The sequence below is a fragment of the Tachypleus tridentatus genome, chromosome 2 (genome assembly GCF_004210375.1).
Source record: "Tachypleus tridentatus isolate NWPU-2018 chromosome 2, ASM421037v1, whole genome shotgun sequence".
Classification (NCBI taxonomy): Eukaryota; Metazoa; Arthropoda; class Merostomata; order Xiphosura; family Limulidae; genus Tachypleus; species Tachypleus tridentatus.
The window spans coordinates 106642697-106663742 of NC_134826.1; the positions used below are offsets into that span (position 1 = coordinate 106642697).

Below are 21046 nucleotides of genomic sequence, written 5' to 3' on the forward strand. Positions count from 1 at the left end.
TTTCACTCTAAGGCAGCATTATAAAGCAATTAACATAAAATTCATAATAAAAGTATTGGCAAAAATTTCTCAACCACAAATACCAAAAGGCATGAAAACATTTAAAGCTGACAAAAAATTTAGAGCATTAATAGAGAACTTGTACAACAATGAAAAGATGATTGGTACTTTTCCATTGTTTTGGTTTGAAATTGCTTTCAAAAACGCTCCTTATGCGTGTTGTCAACATCATCTGTTATTTATTTAAGTGTGTCAAGACAACAGGACTTTTTTTATAGTAAAGGGAATCAAGGAGTGGGAATTAATCATACACATATCATCACATTTTTTCATTACACACTAAAATTAGATTTATTTATGGAAATTTTACAAGGTCACATTTGTTAATATAAAAATATAAATTCGTTTTATGTATTTAACTGTATTTTGATTTGTGAAGCCACAGTTTTATCTATTTTAAGAAAACAAATCAGAACTAAAATATGTGGCTGTTACAAGGCATGTTTTAAGTTTTAGAAAATGTTTATTTAATAGTAAAGAATACATTAATAAACATTTCTTACACAACAAATAGGCTTAATTCCTTCAACCTAAATGGATGCTGGCAGTGTATGGCTTAAAATCTCAATTTACCCATCAGGCAATGAATGACAGCATCTGATAATATTTATGCCTCTTTGGTTGAAAACTATTCCAAACCATGTTGTTATCAACAAAATCAAGAATAATGAAGTTTTATAAGGTATGGTGGTAATTATTAGGAAATCATGAAAACATTCTGGCAGAATGTGGAAAGAATTACAGGTTTAGAATGTTAGGAGATTTTTATATTAGTGCATGCAAGGAATATTGTTTCTTAAAATTTACTTAAGAAATAAAGATTCAGTGTCAGGCCATGTGATACGAGAAGAAATACAATATAGTATTAATTATTCAAATAATAATAATAAAAGGGATACTAAAAAGTATAAATTGCATGTTCAAATTATAAAAGGTTGAACAAACTTCTATTTTTTGTCCTTTTCTGCATAAGTAGTTTTTGAATCATCACTACATTTACTTCATTGCTATTGAAAGTATATGAACAAATTTAATTTTAAAGTTTCAATATAGATAATTTTTATTTATGATAGTTTTCACACTCTAACATATACTTTTCTTCAACAGATTCATTCCTTAACATGGGATGCTCAACACAAGTCTAACAGTGAGCAATGTTATTGCTACTGTGGAGGCCCAGGAGAGTGAGTTTTCCAAATTAATAGTCTATTTTTGATAATACACACTGTAGATTTATATTAGTTTTAATAATGATTTATTGTTTTTCCTCACTTCCATTACTTAAAGTAATTTGAATACCCTTTAAACGTGTTGTTATTGTTAGTTGAAAAAATGCTATATTTCTTCTTTGTCACTAGAAAGGAATATATCTTTGAGATAAGTTTTCCAGTATCTTCAAGGAGATATATTGCCTAACTAGTTAATGTTTTCATAAGCAAGACTTGAAAGGTTTCATACCTTAGTGCTTTCACACCATGCAGAAGGTTCTTTCCACAGCTATTTCACTCTGCCACTTTTATTGCATGAAATGGATATGGTTTTCTACCAAATGTTGTCCACTTAGACTATCCTTTCCTCTTCCCCTGTTGGTGACACACCTCATAGATTATCTCTTTTTGACACTGATTTAAGAAACAAGCTGAATTAATTTTTTTTTAAATTTCCTTGTTTACTCTGTATCCTTCTCCATCTTATCAGTGTGGAATTTAGCTCTTTGTTGTACATAGAGGTGAGTAAATATTCATGAAGTTAACATTTTACTTATCAGAAAATATATTTCAGGTAGTTAAGCACAACTTACCACCTTCAGTGTATTTATTTGATTCATCAAGAATGAGTCTTTGTTCAAGTACTTGTGTTTGTGGGTATTGCTGCACATGGATGTGTTGCCTTTCTTTTGTTGAAGATCTGTACTCTGGTGATGATTATATCATAGGCTAGTGTAGTCCATATTAATGCATGTAGGTGTGGTAACTTTGTTTACAGTTTGTGACATGCAAGGATATCTTCTCAGTAGTGTTACAAGGTAGTACCTGTTATACAGAAAGGTGAGCAACTATCTGAAATGGATTTTTAGATAAGGAAAATGTTAACTTTGAATTAAAAACAGTATAAAATATGAGCACTTTCAAACTTGCATTTACCTGCTGCCCAATTTGTATTCCAAAAATATGTGATTGAAACTGAGAAGGATAACTAAGAATTGGTATGATGATTTGAAACAAATAACTAAAAATAATGTGTAACTTTGTTGCTATAATTTTCAAACACTAATAATGTTTAAAAGAATTTTAGTTCAGTTTTCATTTACCATGTGTGTGTGTTTGTTTTCTTGTGAGCATACTTTGTAGCATATAACATTCACCTCATAATAACTGTCAATCATATTAGCTCAAGAATAATGTGGTTCTGCTTACAAAAAATATATGCTTTTATTTGTAATCCACCTTTATGTTTAATTACTAAGATATATAAAAAATTGATACATTTGTTATAATTTCATTTACATTATAAAATTTCTGCTGTCACTGAACTTTTAGTTAGGCTAGTAGCTTGTTTACTGACAGGAAACTAATCCATTATAGGCTTGATATACAACAGTTATGGTTTAATTACTAGCTTGTGGACACTTTAGTGTCCAGTTATTTAGTTTCATATTTGCAACACATTTTAATGTACATGATTATTTTTCACTGGGATTAGAATAATTTTTAATTGAGAAAAGTTTAGTTGACACAACATGAAACAACTATGTTTGAGTAAAATTGCATAGACTTGACCATTCATAACTTCATTGTCTTTTTCCTAGGTATGATGAGAAAAAGCAAGGTGTATTTCATACATTGGACAGCTTTGTTAGTGTTTTGATTTTATGATGTATATTGACTGCAATAAAATATTAATTTTTTTACATATTATGACTTGAAATTTAAATCGTTAAACATCCCAATATCATGTAGACATTATGTTTGCACGGCATATTTTGTAGTAAATCGTATTAGTTTTAATTTTTTAATACTGTGGAAGAAGTCATTGCTATAAATATAGGTAGATATACATTTGCAATTTTTTAATAAGTTAGTTCTTATAGTGAAAAAATATAGTGTGCCTAGCAAAACTTCAGTTTATAGTAGTACATTTCATGCCTTGGAGTACATGAAAGGAATTAACACCTGCTATAATGATTTCTCGCTCTCTTACAGCTGTTATAATTCTGTTGAACATGTAATAGCATTAGAGTTTCATTTGTTTTTTGTGTATGTCTGCAAAGCATTCCCTTCTTTTTGTTTCCTTAGTCTAATAAAAGTTAGAAAAATCATTAGTTATGATTAAAAATTGTTTATTTATAGGTGGTATTTAAAGATGCTGCAGTGTTGTCGGTGTAAGCAGTGGTTTCATGAAGGTAGGATGTATTATTGTTCATTAAACTTTCTTGGTTGGTCAGGTTTCTTAAAATAGAATGGATACATTATTAAGATAAATTAATTCTTGAAAGTGAAAAGCTTGTCTACATTATTAATCATAACTTTCTGGCACTCGTGTATCTGTTTTTAACTTCTGTATGAATAAAGATTTTGTACCATATCTCTTAGAACTGTATATAAAATCTTCAGAATATTACAGCTTAATGGACCTAGCAAAACCTTATGGTAGTATATAAGTTGTATAGCAGTGATATTGTTGTTTTTAAAGACTTCATATTTTGTGACACATTGTCACATTTTGATTAATTGCTTAAATACTTCATATGCTTTTTAACAAAAAATGGCTTTTAGATAATGCCAAATGTTAAGCTTTTTAGTTTAGCCATTGTTATATATGTATGTATAGTTTCTTGAGGTATTGTTAGCTGTTTGTAAATATTGATGTATTTTTTAAACTGTATTGTTTAAGAAATATGTTTAACTTTTATTCTTTGATTAATATATTCATTCATTAGGAAAAATTCTAAAATACATATCTGAAGTTGTGTGTCGGACTAGTTATTTGACTTTGCTTTATTACTCCATAGAAATTAGTCTAGTCTCCAGTATATGCTTGTTGATGACATTAACTGGTATCATAAGTACTTTTCGGTGTTAACACTCAGGTGGTCCACAAATGCGATAGCGTAAGAAAATAAAGATGTTTTTTTGTCAAAATCAATGATGTCAGTTTGATAATAAAAACCAATTAAAATGAAAATTTGTTCAGTAAAATTATGCAATAAGAATGATAAAAATTTAAATGTAATTCTGATATATATATATATATATTTGTTAGAATGAAATCTTTATCTTTCAGTCCTTATTTTTGCATTTAGCAGAGAACTTCAAAATGTGTTTGAGATAGTAGTCACTCATTATTTAAATCATGAAAAATGGAACTAAAAATCCAAGTAATAAAATACATACACACTGTTGAATATCATAGTTACTGCTAATTACATGAGAAGAGGTGTGGCAGTCCTGCTGAAATACAAAATCAACATACAAATTAAATTCCCACCTAATTTGAGCCTCCCCGCTAGTGCAGCGGTAAGTCTACTTATTTGTAGCACTAAAATCAGGGGTTTGATTCCCCTCGGTGGGCTCAGCAGATAGCACAATGTGGCTTTGCAATAAGAAAACACCCACCCACCTAATTTGAGACTAATTATAAATGAAAATTTTAAAACTAGGAAGTTTCACTAACAGATAATTTTGTTTTCCATTATCTTATGAATGCTAGATTAATATTATTAAACTTCTGTAGTGAAACTCCTATTCACCACAAGTGCTAACTTCTATATTTCAACCCTTTGTTTTATACTTGGTAATTTGGTAATCACTATTTTGCTATCTTGATGGAAATATAGTATAAAATATGCACATACTTAAATATTTTCAGAGAAAACTAGATAAGGATTTTAAATACAAATTAACTCTATAAACAGAAAAAATACATAATTTTAGTCACTATTATATTAACCTTTAAACAGTGGGAATGTTGTAGGTAGCATCATCAGTTGATGATGACACTGTTTAAGGGTTAATGGTTTGATTGCTTTATTTAAAAAAAATGTGCTATCGTGAGAGATGTTTCTTATAGAAGTGGAAGGACATGTTAATAGTAGCAAGGTCAAACTGAAAAAAAAAAAAATTCCATAATTTAGTTTAGTAATACAGAATATTTTGTTTGGCACAAGATAAAATTAAAAGTTGAGGTGTAATGCCAAAAGCTGGCTGTGCTTTAGAAACAAATAAGCATACAATTTATGACTGAAATTGCACTAACTATAAAGTTTTTTTCTTAAGTTTGTTACATAACTTTCACAATTATGTAAAACAATCATCTGAAGGTTTTGCTGTATGTGGCTCAATTTCAGTGTTAGATATAAATTAATTGTTTAGATAGCAAGATAACATTTCCTGCAACAATAATCATTGGGTCAATTGCTTCCCTAGATTACTGATTGCTATTTTTGTTTTTTTGTTTTTTTATACATATATATATATTCTAGCTTGTCTTCAATGTTTGAATGTTCCCCTTTTGTATGGAGACCGATTCTACATCTTTGTCTGCTCAGTGTGTAATACTGGTCCTGAGTTTTTAACCAGGCTAGCTCTAAAATGGTAAAGACCTTTTGATTTTCAACATAATGTTTTTGTTTATTAAACTGTTATGCAATCAAGAAATTGGCAGTTTATAAATGTAATTTTCATAATTGTTTTTGATTAACATCTACTTAAACAGTACTAAGCAAAAGTGTTAGGACAAGAGAATATTCCTTCATTCTTTCCATCTTGTTGGGATAATTTTTCCATGTAATTGCAGAATGTAAATCTCAACACTTTTGTAATTCTTCACTGATTCCTGTTGACAACTGAATAAGCCAGGACGAAAATACTTATAATTCTTTAGAATTTCTATATACTTGTACCAAGGGCATGTCATAAGGTGACATGCTGATAAACTTTAGGGTCTGAAATAACTGTTATGGTACACTGTGCAGTATTTTGACTACATTGAAAGAAGCTAGCTTATGGTACTGGTATGTGCTGGAAGTAATCAATTCGATAGCACTCCACAAATAAACCTTGCTAAAAACTGTTTAACACTATATATTAAGTTTTGTTGTCATGCCAAAGCCCCAAAAGCACATAGAATTCTCAGTGGAGCAGAGAGTTTGAATAAAAACTTTGTGATGCTGGTTGTATTCTTTGACAAATTGTTGCAGACTTGAAAAGCTCCCCCAAACACTGTCATGTACACTCTAGATCGTGAGACCAATTTAAATTTAAAAGCAGAAAAGAAAGAGGCAAAACATCTAAATTCAGTGATACTGATGTTAAGTATGCCAAATGACAAAAATGTCCAGATCTATGGTAGCAAGAAGACTCAATGAGAATGGAATATTTTTTGTGTGGCAGTTAAAAAATCTGTTTTGATCTCTAAATGTTGCTAAGAAACTGAAATTTGCCAAAAAGTACAAAACTGGAGTGCAGATGATTGGAGAAAGGTGTTATGGATGGACAAGTCCACGTATGAAGTATTTGATTCAAAGCATAGGTTGTACGTACGGTCTAAAACAGGTGACAGATACTTACCTCGATGCATCACACCTACCATGAATCATGGGGAGGCAGTGTGATAGTTTGGGGTGTTTTTTTAATGAGAGGACAAGGAGAAGTTTCCAAAATAAATGAAATAATGGACCAATACAAATATCATCAGGTACTTATCTGCTTGGTATACCCAGTGGTTTGCATGTTATTCAAAAAGGATTCTAGTATGAAGATGTTAATTACCCCAAACATTCATTCAACCTATGCAGAAATTACTTAGCTAGAAAAACAAATCTGTTCGAGACATTCAAATTATACTAATAGCTGTCACAGAGCCCTGGTCTCAACCTAGTTGAGCAGATCTGGGAATTGATAGATCAAAAACTTGACAAATAAAAAGTTACTTGCAAAGAACCTTTATGGGAATGTGTCAAAGACATTTGGAGTAAAATTCGAAAATACAGTGGTTAAATATCTTACAACAATACTTGAAAGACCGTCTCCAGTTATTAAAGGAAAATGAGGACACACACAGTAACTGTTTGCTGGACTAGATCACTTCCACTGAGTTTGTTATACTAAATATGAAAACTAATAAATTTTTAATAATTTGTGTGTGATTTACTTTTTGTTGTTCTTTTAAAGTAGACTGAAATTAATTTTTGACTTTTTCATTAACACTTTTGGACAGTACTATATATTAAATTTAGCTTTGAAAAAAAGAGATTAGTCTAAAATTGTCAAAATAATGATAATGTCTGAAGGTGAAAATAAAATGGTGAAAACAAGCTTTTGCCTTTTGCTGCATCAGAAACAGTAGAAATGGCATTAGATACTTCTAATAGTCAATAAAATTACTTTGAAGCAAGTTATTTTTATTTTCTTCTTGAGCTGGACATAGCCTAGTGGTTAGTATGCTTAGACTGTGAATTTGTTACAAAAATGTACTCTACATTTTGGATTGAGTGCATGTTTAACCAGATTACAACAGATCATAGATCAAAGATCATGTTAGTGTTTGTTGACTTGCATTCAAAATTTTATTGAACTATTATTTTATGAATTTATGTCTTTAGGTTTGGTATCAAACTAGATTATAATTCAAATTTTTAAAAATGCCTAAACATTGATTTTTGTATGGTACATGGAACGGTGAATACAGCACTGCTTCAAATTGGATGTTTATTATACTAAAATATAAAGTCTGTATGTTTGTACAAATTAGGAACTTAAGTTACTGATACTTAAAAGCTAGTATATAAAATAAAAACCTCGTTTTTGTATGCTAAAATATCACAAATGTACTGAATTGAACACAGTTTTGTAATTCATGTTCTTTGATTTTTGGAAAAGGTGTCTTATATACAGTTGATTTTGTATATAATGTGAATAACCAATTGAAAGCTCAGAATGTTTCACAAGTGGTTTTCTCGGCTATTTTAAAATATTATAGCATTGTCTGGTAAGTTGAGCCTTTAGCCTGTTCAAAATTGTATATTGTTTTTAGACCCAAATACAGCTCAGTTACTAATAAATTATACTAGAATTTTGTGGTATTGATATAGTAATTTATGATTTTTTGATATTTGAAATGTGTATACAAAACTTTAAAAAAAAAAAATTGTTTCACATCCTGCACATGCAAAATTGCCTAAGGCTTAGCAACCTATGACAAACAGCAGTTGCATACAAATTTCATAACTAGAACTAGTAGAAGAGATAATTGTTAGCTCTACTTCTTTATTCACTATTCTATGTTTTAAGGAAAATAAGTTTAAAAACATATTTGTAAATAGTAATAATGTGTATTTTATATATATTTGTTTATTATGCGTTATTAAAATGACTGTATTTTACAAAATACTTGTACACTAACATGCAACCAAGATGGATTGTTTTGTTAAGGTTTGTTTTTATATTCTTGGGTATAGTAACATGAGAGTATCTGCACCTTGTGATTGTAACTTCTATCAAATTAGACAGCAATGGCTGAAAGGTCAATACACACACTCACAAATGTATAATGTTATATAGAATAAACATTTGTTTTTCAGTTGTAATTTGTAGTCATTCTACAAAGCATAATTTATATTTCTCATAACCATCATAAAAAATATGGGACCGAGATTGATCAAGCAACAAAAATAAAGATTTTTCTTAAAAAGCATTTGATAATTACATGGATGTTATAAAAATTTTACATGTGAAATTTGAAAATTACTTTGCATGCAGGATAGTCAACATTCAGAAATAAAAGATTTTATGAGAAAATCTTCAATTAAAATATCTTAATACTTCATTGAAAAACCTCATATTTTGTGTATGAAAGCTTTGTAATGTTTGCCATTAACCTGCAAAATTTTGTAAACATGTGCATACATTATCAAAACTCAGTGTAATTATTCTTGTGGATACTTTTGTGGTTACGAGCTGGGTGGATTCCACTCAACCCATAATGAAAGGGCTAGAGTTATCAAATCTCATCCTTTGATCAGACAGGAATAGTTCTAAGAGTTGAAAGTGGATGGTGCTGACTAGCTGCTTTCTTAATAGTGTATAAGTTCAAAATAATGGAGGGCTATGCACCAATAGCCATTTTGAACATTTGTACAATACTAAGAAATTTTCTATCTTTTTTTAATTTAGTATGAAAAAAGAAATTTTAGAATATTTATACTAGCAAACATTAAATTTTATTTGATATACATTTTCAATGTACTAAAAGTGTATTTTTTTAAAGAGTTAATTATATTATTTATTAACTTATTTTAATCTTATTTGTAACATTAAAGTAAAGTTTTTTTCTTTTGTTTTCCTTTTATGTGTAGGACGGATGTAGCTCACCTCATTATGTTTAATCTTACTATTCAAAATAACAAGAAATACTTTGATATTGACACTTCTATTGTCCCATTCCTGAATTCTAATTGGTCATTATTTCAGCTTCAGGGAGAGGTAAGTATTTTAATTTTGAATCATTTTGTTACTTTAGTTCAGGGGTTCCCAACCGGTGGGTCGCGACCCCCTTGAGGGGTCGCAAAGCCTTGGCAGGGGAGTCGTGTAGCCTTGTTAGAAGTAGCTTGGGATAACATTAATTTTATTTCATCAATTACATTTTCAAGTCGCGAGTGCCAAAAGGTTGGGAACCCCTGCTTTAATTGATGGGCCCTCTACTACTATAATTGTAATATGTAACTTCTTGATACGAGTTGTGTAGTTGGTTTTTCGAATTACGTGTTTGCATATATTATGTTTAGTGATCACTATGATGATTCCTAGTGCTAACTTTTTGGCATGTAAGTTAAAGCAGCTTATGATTGTGATTTTAAAATGAGTTGAAACTGTAAATTTTTATCTTTGTAAAAATTAGCACACTTAACATGTGCTTTAAAGTACTTGAGATTGGTGTGTTTTTTAAATCAAAGCCTCATCTTGACAGCTGTAACTCGTATTCTAAATGACATGACTCATTAGATCACAAGATAAGGACTTGTCCATATATAGTGGAAGTGTTTTCATCCAATTAGCATTACAAAAGCCACACTCATTCCTTCATTTTCTTATTCTAGTAGTGCTTTTGATGTAAGGTGGCCTTTCCTTACTGTTAACATGCATCCATTGGTTATGTCAGATACACCAGACTTTAAAGGTGAATTTTACAGAAAAAAGAAAACATTGCAATCAAAAGAACTACTCATAGTGATTAATTTTGCAGGTTCACATTTTTTATAAAACATATGCGCTAATAAATGAAACATAGAACTTGGTGCAGAAAGAGCCCTTTCCGAGTGGCAATCCAAATGTTTTAGTTTTTACGTTTGCCATTAGGAAAAGTACTGTGACGTAATAGTTGCCAAACAAACCACCAATGCCAGCACGTTGAATGTAAATAAACATATCCGGTGCATACGGAGAAACAGAGGCAGAGTCTGTTTTGACTTTGTGTTCTGAACAGTGTCAAGTAGCGCCATATCAATTCAAACCTACTCTGAACGAACCTAGAACAGTTACTTTTGATACAGATCTGACAAGTTCTAGTGATGAGAAACAGTTCCACGAGCGAGAGTAGCAGAACTGTGAGTGATACTGAAAAAATAACATTTTATATTAAAACAACATGCTTTATGAGGTTTGAGATTTACATTTAATATGACAGTGTCAAAGTACTGTGTTAAGATTAATTTTATTATGATGAGTTATGGAAATATGTTATGGAGTTTATATTTGATTGTTTACAAGTCTACAATGATTTTTTTAAAAAATACATAACGTACTTGATTACTTCAACATGTTCAAGACATAGTCTTATTTCAATTTTTCTTGAAATGTTAAATTTGAAAAATGGTATTTTTCATGGTATTTAACGTGGTAAACCATGTTATCATAAAACAAACATAAAGTAGCAATACCAAGACAAAAAATAGTCGCACAAAGTATGTAATCCGAAAAAAAGTACTGATAGATTTACATAAAACATCAGCACTGAAAGGCACAAAGTGGTTGGCGTGCAACGAAGTGTGTTTGGCAACTATTACATCATAGTTGTAAAACGTCACAGAAACAGTCAAATGACTGAGAGGAACTTAAGTTCAAGGACCCGCATATTTTGTTTCATTTTTTACTCAAAAACTAAAGTGTTTAAAAATATGGCAACCATACAGGAATTATACCTGACCAAAGTACAGTTTCTAAGGCAATTATTAAATTTGTTGAAAATTCACCTTTAACAACCACATACATTGTTGTGGACACAGTGGAACATTTGCTGTGGGGAGAGAACCATGCATCATGTCAACAGGGTTTCCTACCTGTACATTGTAGTATTCAATGAATAACATGTCAATCTCTACTCAGTTTTGTGGTGCACCATCGTGGCCTAAATTTTCATCTAAGTAATTTCATCCGGGATTAACAAACTTGACAAGCATACTGTCTGTAGTCTGCATCATGTATTCTGCTGGATTATCATACTGGGAGTATAATATTGCACTTCACACAACTCAGAGCAACAGCTGACTGTTGAAATTAGTTCCTGATCCATTTGTATTTTTTCATTGTTCCACCAACAAATCAGTTTTTGCCTCTGAATTGACCAATGGATAAGATTTGCCCTGCTATATGAAGTCAGTGGTACAGACTTTTTCTGTTTTGTGGAAGAGGACCAGTGATATCATATTCTCTACAAGGAAGAACCAAAAACTATCTGCTGGAGTTTACTCTGCTTAGGCTGGCTCTTTCTCTGGGTGGCACACAATATTTGACACTTTTATACTCTTCTGTGTTGCAAAATCTGGACAATCTTGTACCTGAAAGCTCTAAGGACCACTAGCTGCAACATAAACTGAGAAAGATAGCTCAATAGTTGGAGGTGACAGTACATCACAATTTCCTGCACTCATTGTTGCTCATTTAAGTACCATAGGTTATGTGCATACATGCTGTGTTACTCTGCCTGAACTGATCAGACTTCACCTAGCTGTGAAGTGGTTGGACCTGGTGCAACCACACAGGTTTTACAATTTTACTAGTAGAAAAAGTGATGAAATTTAAGAGCTATTTATGCCTGTGTTAGCAATTAAAGTAAACTAAAACAAGAAAAGACAACCAAAATAGGAAATTATTATTAATAATAATAACTTTTATTAGGGTGCACATTTATGTGCATACATGCTGTGTTACTCTGCCTGAACTGATCAGACTTCACCTAGCTGCAAGGCCAAGAACACCTAACATGATCTAGGTTCTTTAGTTATTGTGTTTCTCCGAAAATAAGACAGGGCTTGTATTAATTTTCACTCCAAAATATGACACTAGGGCTTATTTTCGGGGGATGTCTTATTTTGATATATTAAAAAAATGAAGTTACAAAGTAAAACTATTAAACTAACCATTTAAAATAAACTATTATTAAACTATTAAACTAACTGATTAACACTTAAACAAACTAATTAACTATTAAACTAATTAATAAGTTAATTTTTTTTTATTTCTTTCCTCTTCCTGCCACTCTTAACTGGGGCTTATTTTAAGGGGTGGGCTTATATTAAAACTATCCCCAAAAATCACATTAGGTCTTATTTTATGGATAGGTCTTATTATCGGAGAAACACGGTACTCATTTGTTAGTTCCTGAAGTTTTTCTTGTGGAATTTCATATTATATCTCTTGTTATTTCTATGGTAGAAATAGTTTCTCTCCTCTACCAAACCTCAACAAATATTTCTAGATCTAGGAGCCAGGTATGCCTAACCTAACTTCACTGCTGTTTGTACCATGAAGTAAGGGCTACACTCATGCTTTGAGTATTGTGTGTCATCAGTCCACGTTTATTTCTTTTGTCCAAATTTTCTAAAAATAATTAAGCCATTACAAGTCTAGATAATAATTTACATGTTTTGTTGCTTATTAAGTAGCTTAGGTTTCATAACTTCAGGTGATTATCTGGGTTTTCCACATGTAGGATATGGCATGTATTCAAATCATAAGTCAGTTTGAGTCTGGCCTTGCTCCCTTTATTTGTAACTGTAAGGGCAGAAATACAAAACACATGTAACTTAGTTAACTTTATTTGATTACTGATTAAAAACATAGTATTGGAAAATACACAAAATACATATCAAGAGTTTTTAAAGATTTTACTCAACTTCAGTTGCTGTCCACTGTTATGTTACATGGCAGGTATCCTTTAACCATAGATGCATGTTTAGGTTGTAGTTGGATGTTGCTCAGTTATGAATTATTTTCTTTCCTCCAAGTAGTTGGTATTTTCAGTCTGTTTCAACAAAGGAGTTGTTTTGGTAATTCTCAAATAGATTTGTGCTAATTTTTTTACTTATGTTTCACAGGCATTGATAGGGTGCAAATGCACTTCCCTGTTACTAGTAGAAAAAGTGATGAAATTTAAGAGCTATTTATGCCTGTGTTAGCAATTAAAGTAAACTAAAACAAGAAAAGACAACCAAAATAGGAAATAAAATTGCACTTGTGTAACTTGAAGAATATGAAGAAATCTAGCACAACCAGCAAACATTTGACTTTTATTATAAAGATTGTGATGACTTTCATAGTTTTTTCAGGATAATATGATTAAATAACAGTAATAGGATTATAATTTAAAACAAGGAACTTAAATATATTTTAACATTTTTATTTAGATTAAAGAAAGGATTAATTAGTGAGATACACTTGTGTCTTGATTATCTACTGTTTTTGTTATCCATGATTTTTTAATTTCCCCAGACCAGTGGAGAAAATTGAGGCATTAATGTATATTCATTTGCTTTTACAGCAATGAATGTATGCTAATGATCACTTGATACCAACAACCACTTGAAAGCATTTCCTCAACTAACTGCCTTTGATCCTGTATGAGCCTAAACATGTGCACTGATTGGTTGAATTAAGAGAAAGAAGGAAAATAAATATGGCACAAAATCAGTAAGATGTACGATCACAGCACTTCATTCTTGAAAAACAAACATTGAAGTGCTGAATCCTCCATTAAAATCAAAGAAACAAAGTTCACTTTAGTACTAAAACTCAAAGAATGTGAAAATAGTTTCTAGACTTACCAAAGCCAAGAACTGTTGTAGATGGAGTTCCACTTAGAATACCCTGTGCATAAATAAAATTGGAGAATATACTTTGTGCCACAATAAAAGTTTTATTTGCCATGGTGAGTTGGTGCATGGGATTTGTTAAGGCCTGTCTTGTATGGTGTCCAGAATCAGGAAATTCTACAAACAGGTTTTCACAATCCTTCGACATTTCTATGTTGGAGACCAGGCAATGCAGTATAACAAGATCATATTCCTGATATTCCATAATTTATCTCAGAATAGCTCCAATTTATTATGTATTACAATTTTTAATAGCCTGAAATTTTAATTTTAGTTTAGAAGTTATTTGAAGGTCAGTATGTAACAATTTTATTAGAACACAAATATGTTTTAATATACAGACAGTAATACAATTTACAGTAACGGTTATTACAAATAATTTGGATACAAAGATTTTACGAACAGTATTATATCTTTTATCTGGTCCTGAAGTGAATACTTTATTGATGGTTCAAGGTGAGCAAATTAATTTCAATATTAAAATTGGTGCAGTTCACTTAACATGTGGCTTGCCAGCTCTAAACATGTGGGGTTTTCTGCTGAAGATATACAATGTCTTTGTAGAAATACTAATGTCCAAAGTTGATCCACCAAAGTTAAACAGTTTGTAAATTTTGAAATATACAAATATTCCTGGTTAAATATATGTATTTTTCTGAATAATAAGCATTTACCACAGTTTTAGTTTCTGTGGTTTATAGTGTATCAGTTGTAGCAAACCAACAATATAAAACTGTCTTTTGGCACTTTGATTTATAAACTTTTGGCAATGTTCTCAAAAGTTCAATTGGCAACAATACTGGCAATCACTAGTGTTTTACAAACTCACACAGTATATTGTATGCTCAAGAATCTCCTAGAAATTTAGTGAATAGGCAAGAATTTTGTGTTACACATTTAATGGTATAAGTTATGTGCATTTCAAAATATGTATTTAATGAAAACAAACATCAATCTTAAAATATACATTAGTAAATACATTACACCTCCCTCCTTAAAAAAATAATAATTGGCACTAGACAGTTTTTAACTAAGATGTTAGATATATATATATATATATGTACATTATACAATTTAACTCATCATGACAGTATACAACATGAATTTTCTGGTTGGATTTTTATGACAAGTTTTATAACGTTGTGAAATGTCCTGCTCAATATTTGGCTAAAGGATGTGGTTTCAGGGGCACCTTTAAACATTTCCTAATGATTTGCTTTGGGAACAATGATTTAGAAGAAATGTGAACTTTAATGGATTGAACAGATATAAATATTTATTGAAATGACAGGAATTTCTTTTTATGACAAGTGATTTTTATGTTTTAAAATGTAATCAGTAAGAGCAGCTGCTTCCTATACTGTTTCATCTTGTCATCACTAGCAAAACATTGAAATTCCTCAATTAGACGTAATTGTTTTAATTTGTCAAAACTGTTTCCAATATGCATAGAATTACACCATTGATCAAAATAAACCTTTTTTATGAGAGCAAATTCCATTAAGTTTGGCTGTCTTACTTGTGATAACCTCATCTTTTGATGATTAAGCCTCTGGTACTAATTTGTAAGGTTTGAGAATAGCTTCTTTAACTTTATCATAATCTGTACAATATTCTAGTGAAAGAGAGTGGTATAAGCTTCTTGTGCTTTACCAGTTAGAACACTTTGTAACAATAATAACCATTTTTGAATTATTCCATGGTTTTTGCCAATTTCTCAAAAGTGTTTGAAATATTTATCAGCTTTATTTTCATTAAAATTTTGGTATATTAATGTATTGATTGAGTTCAAATTTGTCATTTTGCCTTGGTTGATTGGAGTTGAGTATAATTTCCTTTTCAGTCTTGATATGGGCTTGTTCACCCTTGAGATGCTTACTTTCTTTTTCATCTTTAATATGGACTTGCTCTTTCTCTTTCTCAGCTTCAATACAAGCTCATTCTGTCTCGGCTTTGACACAGTCTTGTTCAAGCTCAATTCGTTTGAATTTTAGCTGGATCTCTAACTTATTTTTATCACTCAACTCTGATTGTTTAGTGAAGATACCAGAGTATTCCCTTAATGGAATCATGATCAACAAGTATTTCAGGAATTCGTTTTTTGGTTCATTTTTTCTCATTGTTTGTTTATCTTCTAATTCTAAAACTTTGGCAGTATCAAGTAATTCACTTTTGTTATATCTTTCTACTTGTTCAAAAGAGGCTGATTGAAGAAAATGTTGACAATCAGATGTGATCAGTTGTTGTTGGCACTGAAATATAAATTGAATTATGATTTTAATTTGAATTTAGAACAAATTTTGTTTCTGATTTAGATCTTGAACATGAGCCTCCAGTGTATTTTTATGTATTATAATTGATCACAGATGAGCCTCCAATTTATTATATTATGCATTATGATTTCAAATACCTGAAAGTTTAGTTTTAATTGAGAAGTTAATTGAATGTTAACATATATCAAAATTGTGATCTATGCCAACAAGCAAACAAGATGTATTGATAGTGTTTTATTTTGACACAGTTTTCTTTTTTAACACAAATATATTTTAATGTACAGACACTAATACAGTTTACAATAATGGTTATTACAAATAATTGATGTGAGTAATGATTTATATAGAGAAGTTTTATAAACTTACAAACAATATCGAGTTTTCTATCTTTTCCTGAATTTAAATATTTGATTTTCTGTTACAGATAGTTAATACAAGTAACAATTTATATAGAGAAGTTTTACAAACTTGCAAACAATATCGAGTCTTCTATCTTCTCTGTAACTGAAATATTTTGTTGACAGTTCACAATAAATGAATTAATTTCAAGTTGAATTGGTACTGTTCTTTTAATGAGTAGCAAGCCAGATCTTCACTTGTGAGTTTTTCTGCTGAAGTTATACAGTGTCTTCATAGAAATACTAACATCCAAAGATAATCTTGAAGCTAAACAGTTCGTAATGTTAGAAATCTACAAATGTTCCTGGTTAAATATCTATACTTTCTCAATTAATGAGTATTTAACATAGTTATTGTTTCCAAGGCCAATTATAGTAAACCAACAAATAGTCGATTGTTGATTCTTACGCTTGAGAATATTTTACAAATTTGGTGAATAGGTAGGAATTTTGCAATACACATTTAACAGTATAAGTTACATGCATTTTCTAAATATATATTTAACTAACATCAATATTAAAAAGTATGTATTAGTAAATGTGATAGAAATTTATCAGTCTTTTCAACAACATATGGTTTATTCAAATAGTGAATTTTTAAGTATCCAAGTATTATTTGACAGTGCTCAACTAGGACTACATCTGTATTAGTTTTTTCTTTTCTCTACAGTATCTGTATTTCTGTGCCATTAGAATACATCTGGCATATGCTATTACAAGTTATACTCCATCCTGCAACTGTGATAACACTGCTAACAATTTATTTACTGGGATTGTTATCTGACAAGAACTCGCTGAGCTGTTGTGGGTATGGCAACACTAGGAATTTTTCTGAAGCTTTTTTCATGGAGTCGTTTGCTTCCTCACATCTCTCTCTCCATTTGAAGTGCATCTCCACCTTATAAGAGCCATTAATGGTGTGGTGATCTTAGAGAAGTTGGCCAACAACCATTATTAGTAATATGCAAAGTTGAGTAAACTGCTGACATTTTACTCGGTCACAGATTGAGCTCATTCTCACACTGCTGCTACTTTAATAGGATTCATGGAGATTCCACCTGTATCTATGATACAACTAACAAATTCCACTTACATGCTCCTGAATGTAATTTTTTTTCAGTTTTAATTTCAAGCTTTTTTTTTTTTTTTTTCCCTTATTCATGGAAATATTTTAAGGTTCTTGGTCACTGAATCAAACATGACTAAATGCTTTTATGACATCAGCATAGTCCAGCTACTACTCTTAGCTCCTCTGTGAAAGCTCAAAACCCTCTAAAAAGTGATGAGAACATTACACAGGCCAAATGGCTTAAAGCTAAATCCATACAAATCAGCTAATAGTTATGTCTGCTCTCATCATTCAGTTTGGCTTGCCAGTTTTTAAGTGTTGAACCATTTTGCTTCTTCCAAAGGATTCAGACATTCATCTGTTTTTAGTAGTAAAAAGAAAATGTGTCGGTGCAAGTTACTGAGTACAGGTATCTGTAAACAACAGAACACCTGTGTATTTTCCTTCTTTTTGTCAATCATTACTGACTTAGAACTCTGTGTAAGCTCTGTAATCATGTCCTTTAATGTCTGCTACATCTAAGCTGCGGCTGCACTAATCTTTCATGGAAGCATTTGTAGCAGCTGTTAAATCTCTTAAATATCACCTGAATTGTTGAGTTGTTTAATTACTTTTGTATGACCTATTTGACCATTTTGCCCCATAATTACATCGGTATAGTAAGCCAAAAAGTTCCTGCCACTGCATTGAGTGTAGTTGTCTAAATCATCCACAACTTTGGGTGTTTCTATCTTTCTAACCATGCTGCTGAATGCTCCAGCTAAAAGCCAGATAAACAATCAACCATCAGTGCAGAAAAAAAAGTGAAATTTTATCCCTCCTAAAATAGATAAGTGTTAATCTAGTGGTGCTTGCTTTTTGGACAGGTAAAGTTTCATTTCATGTGTGAGACCTATTTTGACATTTTACAGCACGGGTGCACTTGAATTCGTATATAGTAAACTGCTAAACATTAGTTGTGAACATGAGAGGTACTGTGATTTCCTCTCTCACATACAGTCTACTCAGCATGATCTGCCTGTTATCAGGTAACTCCCAAGGAGCATTAGTGTCTCAGGTGAAATTGACCAATATGTTCTATAGTATTTCCATTACATGGCTGCTAGTGCTAGAACTCGGGCCAGCCATAACTACCTTTGTTGTGTGAGCTGTCTCCAAGACAGAACTTAAGTCTCCATTCTTTCTATTTTAATTCTATTTGCCTAAATGGAGTTTGTGTTGACTAGTCATGGTGATGAATTTGCATAGAATGCATGATATATCATTAGATTTACGAGTGTTGTGATGTCTTCTGTTTCATCTAGGAGTTCTATTTCTGGCTCTTTTTCTCTTGCAGGCAGAAACGAATATCCATCCATTTGACTTTCCTTATTCACTGGCTAGGCCTGATTTGTTCTAACCTGTATTTAAGGTCATCCAAAGGATGCATTTGTTGTCCAAAAAAAACCAAAAACATTGCTCTTAAAAAAGGTCCAATTACGATAGTATTAGTGTACAAAGACTAATTTTGATGTTTTATGTCTTGTTTTGTATTTTTATAAAATGTTTAGTTAGCAATTTTTAATCTTTATTCAACCAATATTTTGTCATCTTTTATTCTGAGAAATTTCATTACATTAGGAAAGATAAGGTCAAACCATGCTAATGTTACATAGTATCTTAAGGAAACAACCAGTAACATAAAATATTTAAATAGAACAATAATCGTGGCCAATTGCATTTAGTGTTTTCGTTCTAACCAGCTTTGCCAGTTGGAACAGTGGTAAGTCTGATTCTACAGTGCTAAAATTGGAAGATCGATTCCCCTCAGTGGACACAGCAGATAGTTCATGGTGATAATTCTGTTTGAAAACACGTGTGTATTGTCATTCATACTTATAGTTTGTATTGACTAAAAGGAAGGCAAAACTGGATATAATTGTTGTTATTCTGGTTTGTGCTGATCAAAATTTTTATAAAATTTTGTGTACAGTTATTATTGTTCTGTTTAATTTATGGATTTCCCCACTTTTCTTGGGGTAGCTAGGGCCTGTGTGCATAATTGAAAGGGGGTAATTTTTTTCCACTTTGATAACTAACAGGGAAAATTCTGAGTTTTATTTTGTAAATTGACCATTTTAGTTCGTACTGAAGATTTATTGGAAAGGAGTTGAGGTCAACATGTTAGTTACAAATTCTACATTCTACAGGCTGGTTTAATTCTACATTAAAGTTATTTTTAAATATTGCAGACAGCAAAAGGCAGTTGGAGTTGAATTGTTGTGAGTTGAAGCAATCAATTCCTAGCCTTTGACTGATTCTTTTTAGTTCCTGGCAAGTTTTAGTTCAGTATTTTGGTGCTTTGACTATAGGCATAATCCTTTATGACTTTAGGATGACAGCAAGAAATGGTGAAGGAGAAACAGTTTTGAGCTTCAATTTTGTTATATTTCTGGTTTATTACAATTTTATGCATATTGTTTGAGTTTTGATTTAAATACTAAATGTTCTTTAGCATTTAAACTTGTGTACTTGAAAATGAAATGATCGCACTAGTGATCGAAACATTGTGTTCATTTTAAAAATAAATCTTACCTATAACTGGCAAAAGAGAAAAAAAGTGTGGTAATGAACTGTATATGTACACACACAGCCATTCAAGCTCAGTTACTCTCCTTACAAAATTTACATGAATAAAGCAGTAAAGAGGCACAGCCTGTTCACAGTAGAAAATTTAGTGACTGAAGTAGCATGATTAGTCAACCAAAAAAGCTAACATTTTAACAACAACAACAAAAAAAGTTTGGACTTAGAGATTTATTGATAATTTTGTTCAAGGATCAGAGTCAACATTATGTGTTGTATGGCCATGGATAAGTGTACATTGTACTGCAGTGTTGTTTTGTGTAGGGCCTGTTTCAGGATGTCTAGTCATTTGTTGGAAAATGCTATGTTTTAAGTTGGTCATCTCAAAGTTTTTAGTGACTTCAAACAACTGTTAAAATCAAATCCTGCTTCTAAGTGTTCTTCACTTGCTGAGTCATTGATCAAAACTGATAGACTTGCCATCTTGCTTCTGTGGATTGTATGTACAATTCACTCATAAATTAATTTCTTCTTC

At 31.1% G+C, this 21046-nt stretch overlaps 1 protein-coding gene across 4 annotated transcripts in view; it reads left to right on the plus strand.

Moving 5' to 3' along the window:
• Positions 1-21046, plus strand: part of LOC143244785 (metal-response element-binding transcription factor 2-like) — a 75984-nt gene that overhangs the window by 33620 nt on the left and 21318 nt on the right. For all 4 annotated transcript variants that reach the window (XM_076490104.1, XM_076490101.1, XM_076490102.1 and 1 more), the window contains 4 exons: positions 1168-1244; positions 3411-3463; positions 5543-5654; positions 9416-9542. In XM_076490104.1, the coding sequence (XP_076346219.1) occupies positions 1168-1244; positions 3411-3463; positions 5543-5654; positions 9416-9542 (369 nt within the window). The remainder of the gene's footprint in view (positions 1-1167; positions 1245-3410; positions 3464-5542; positions 5655-9415; positions 9543-21046) is intronic.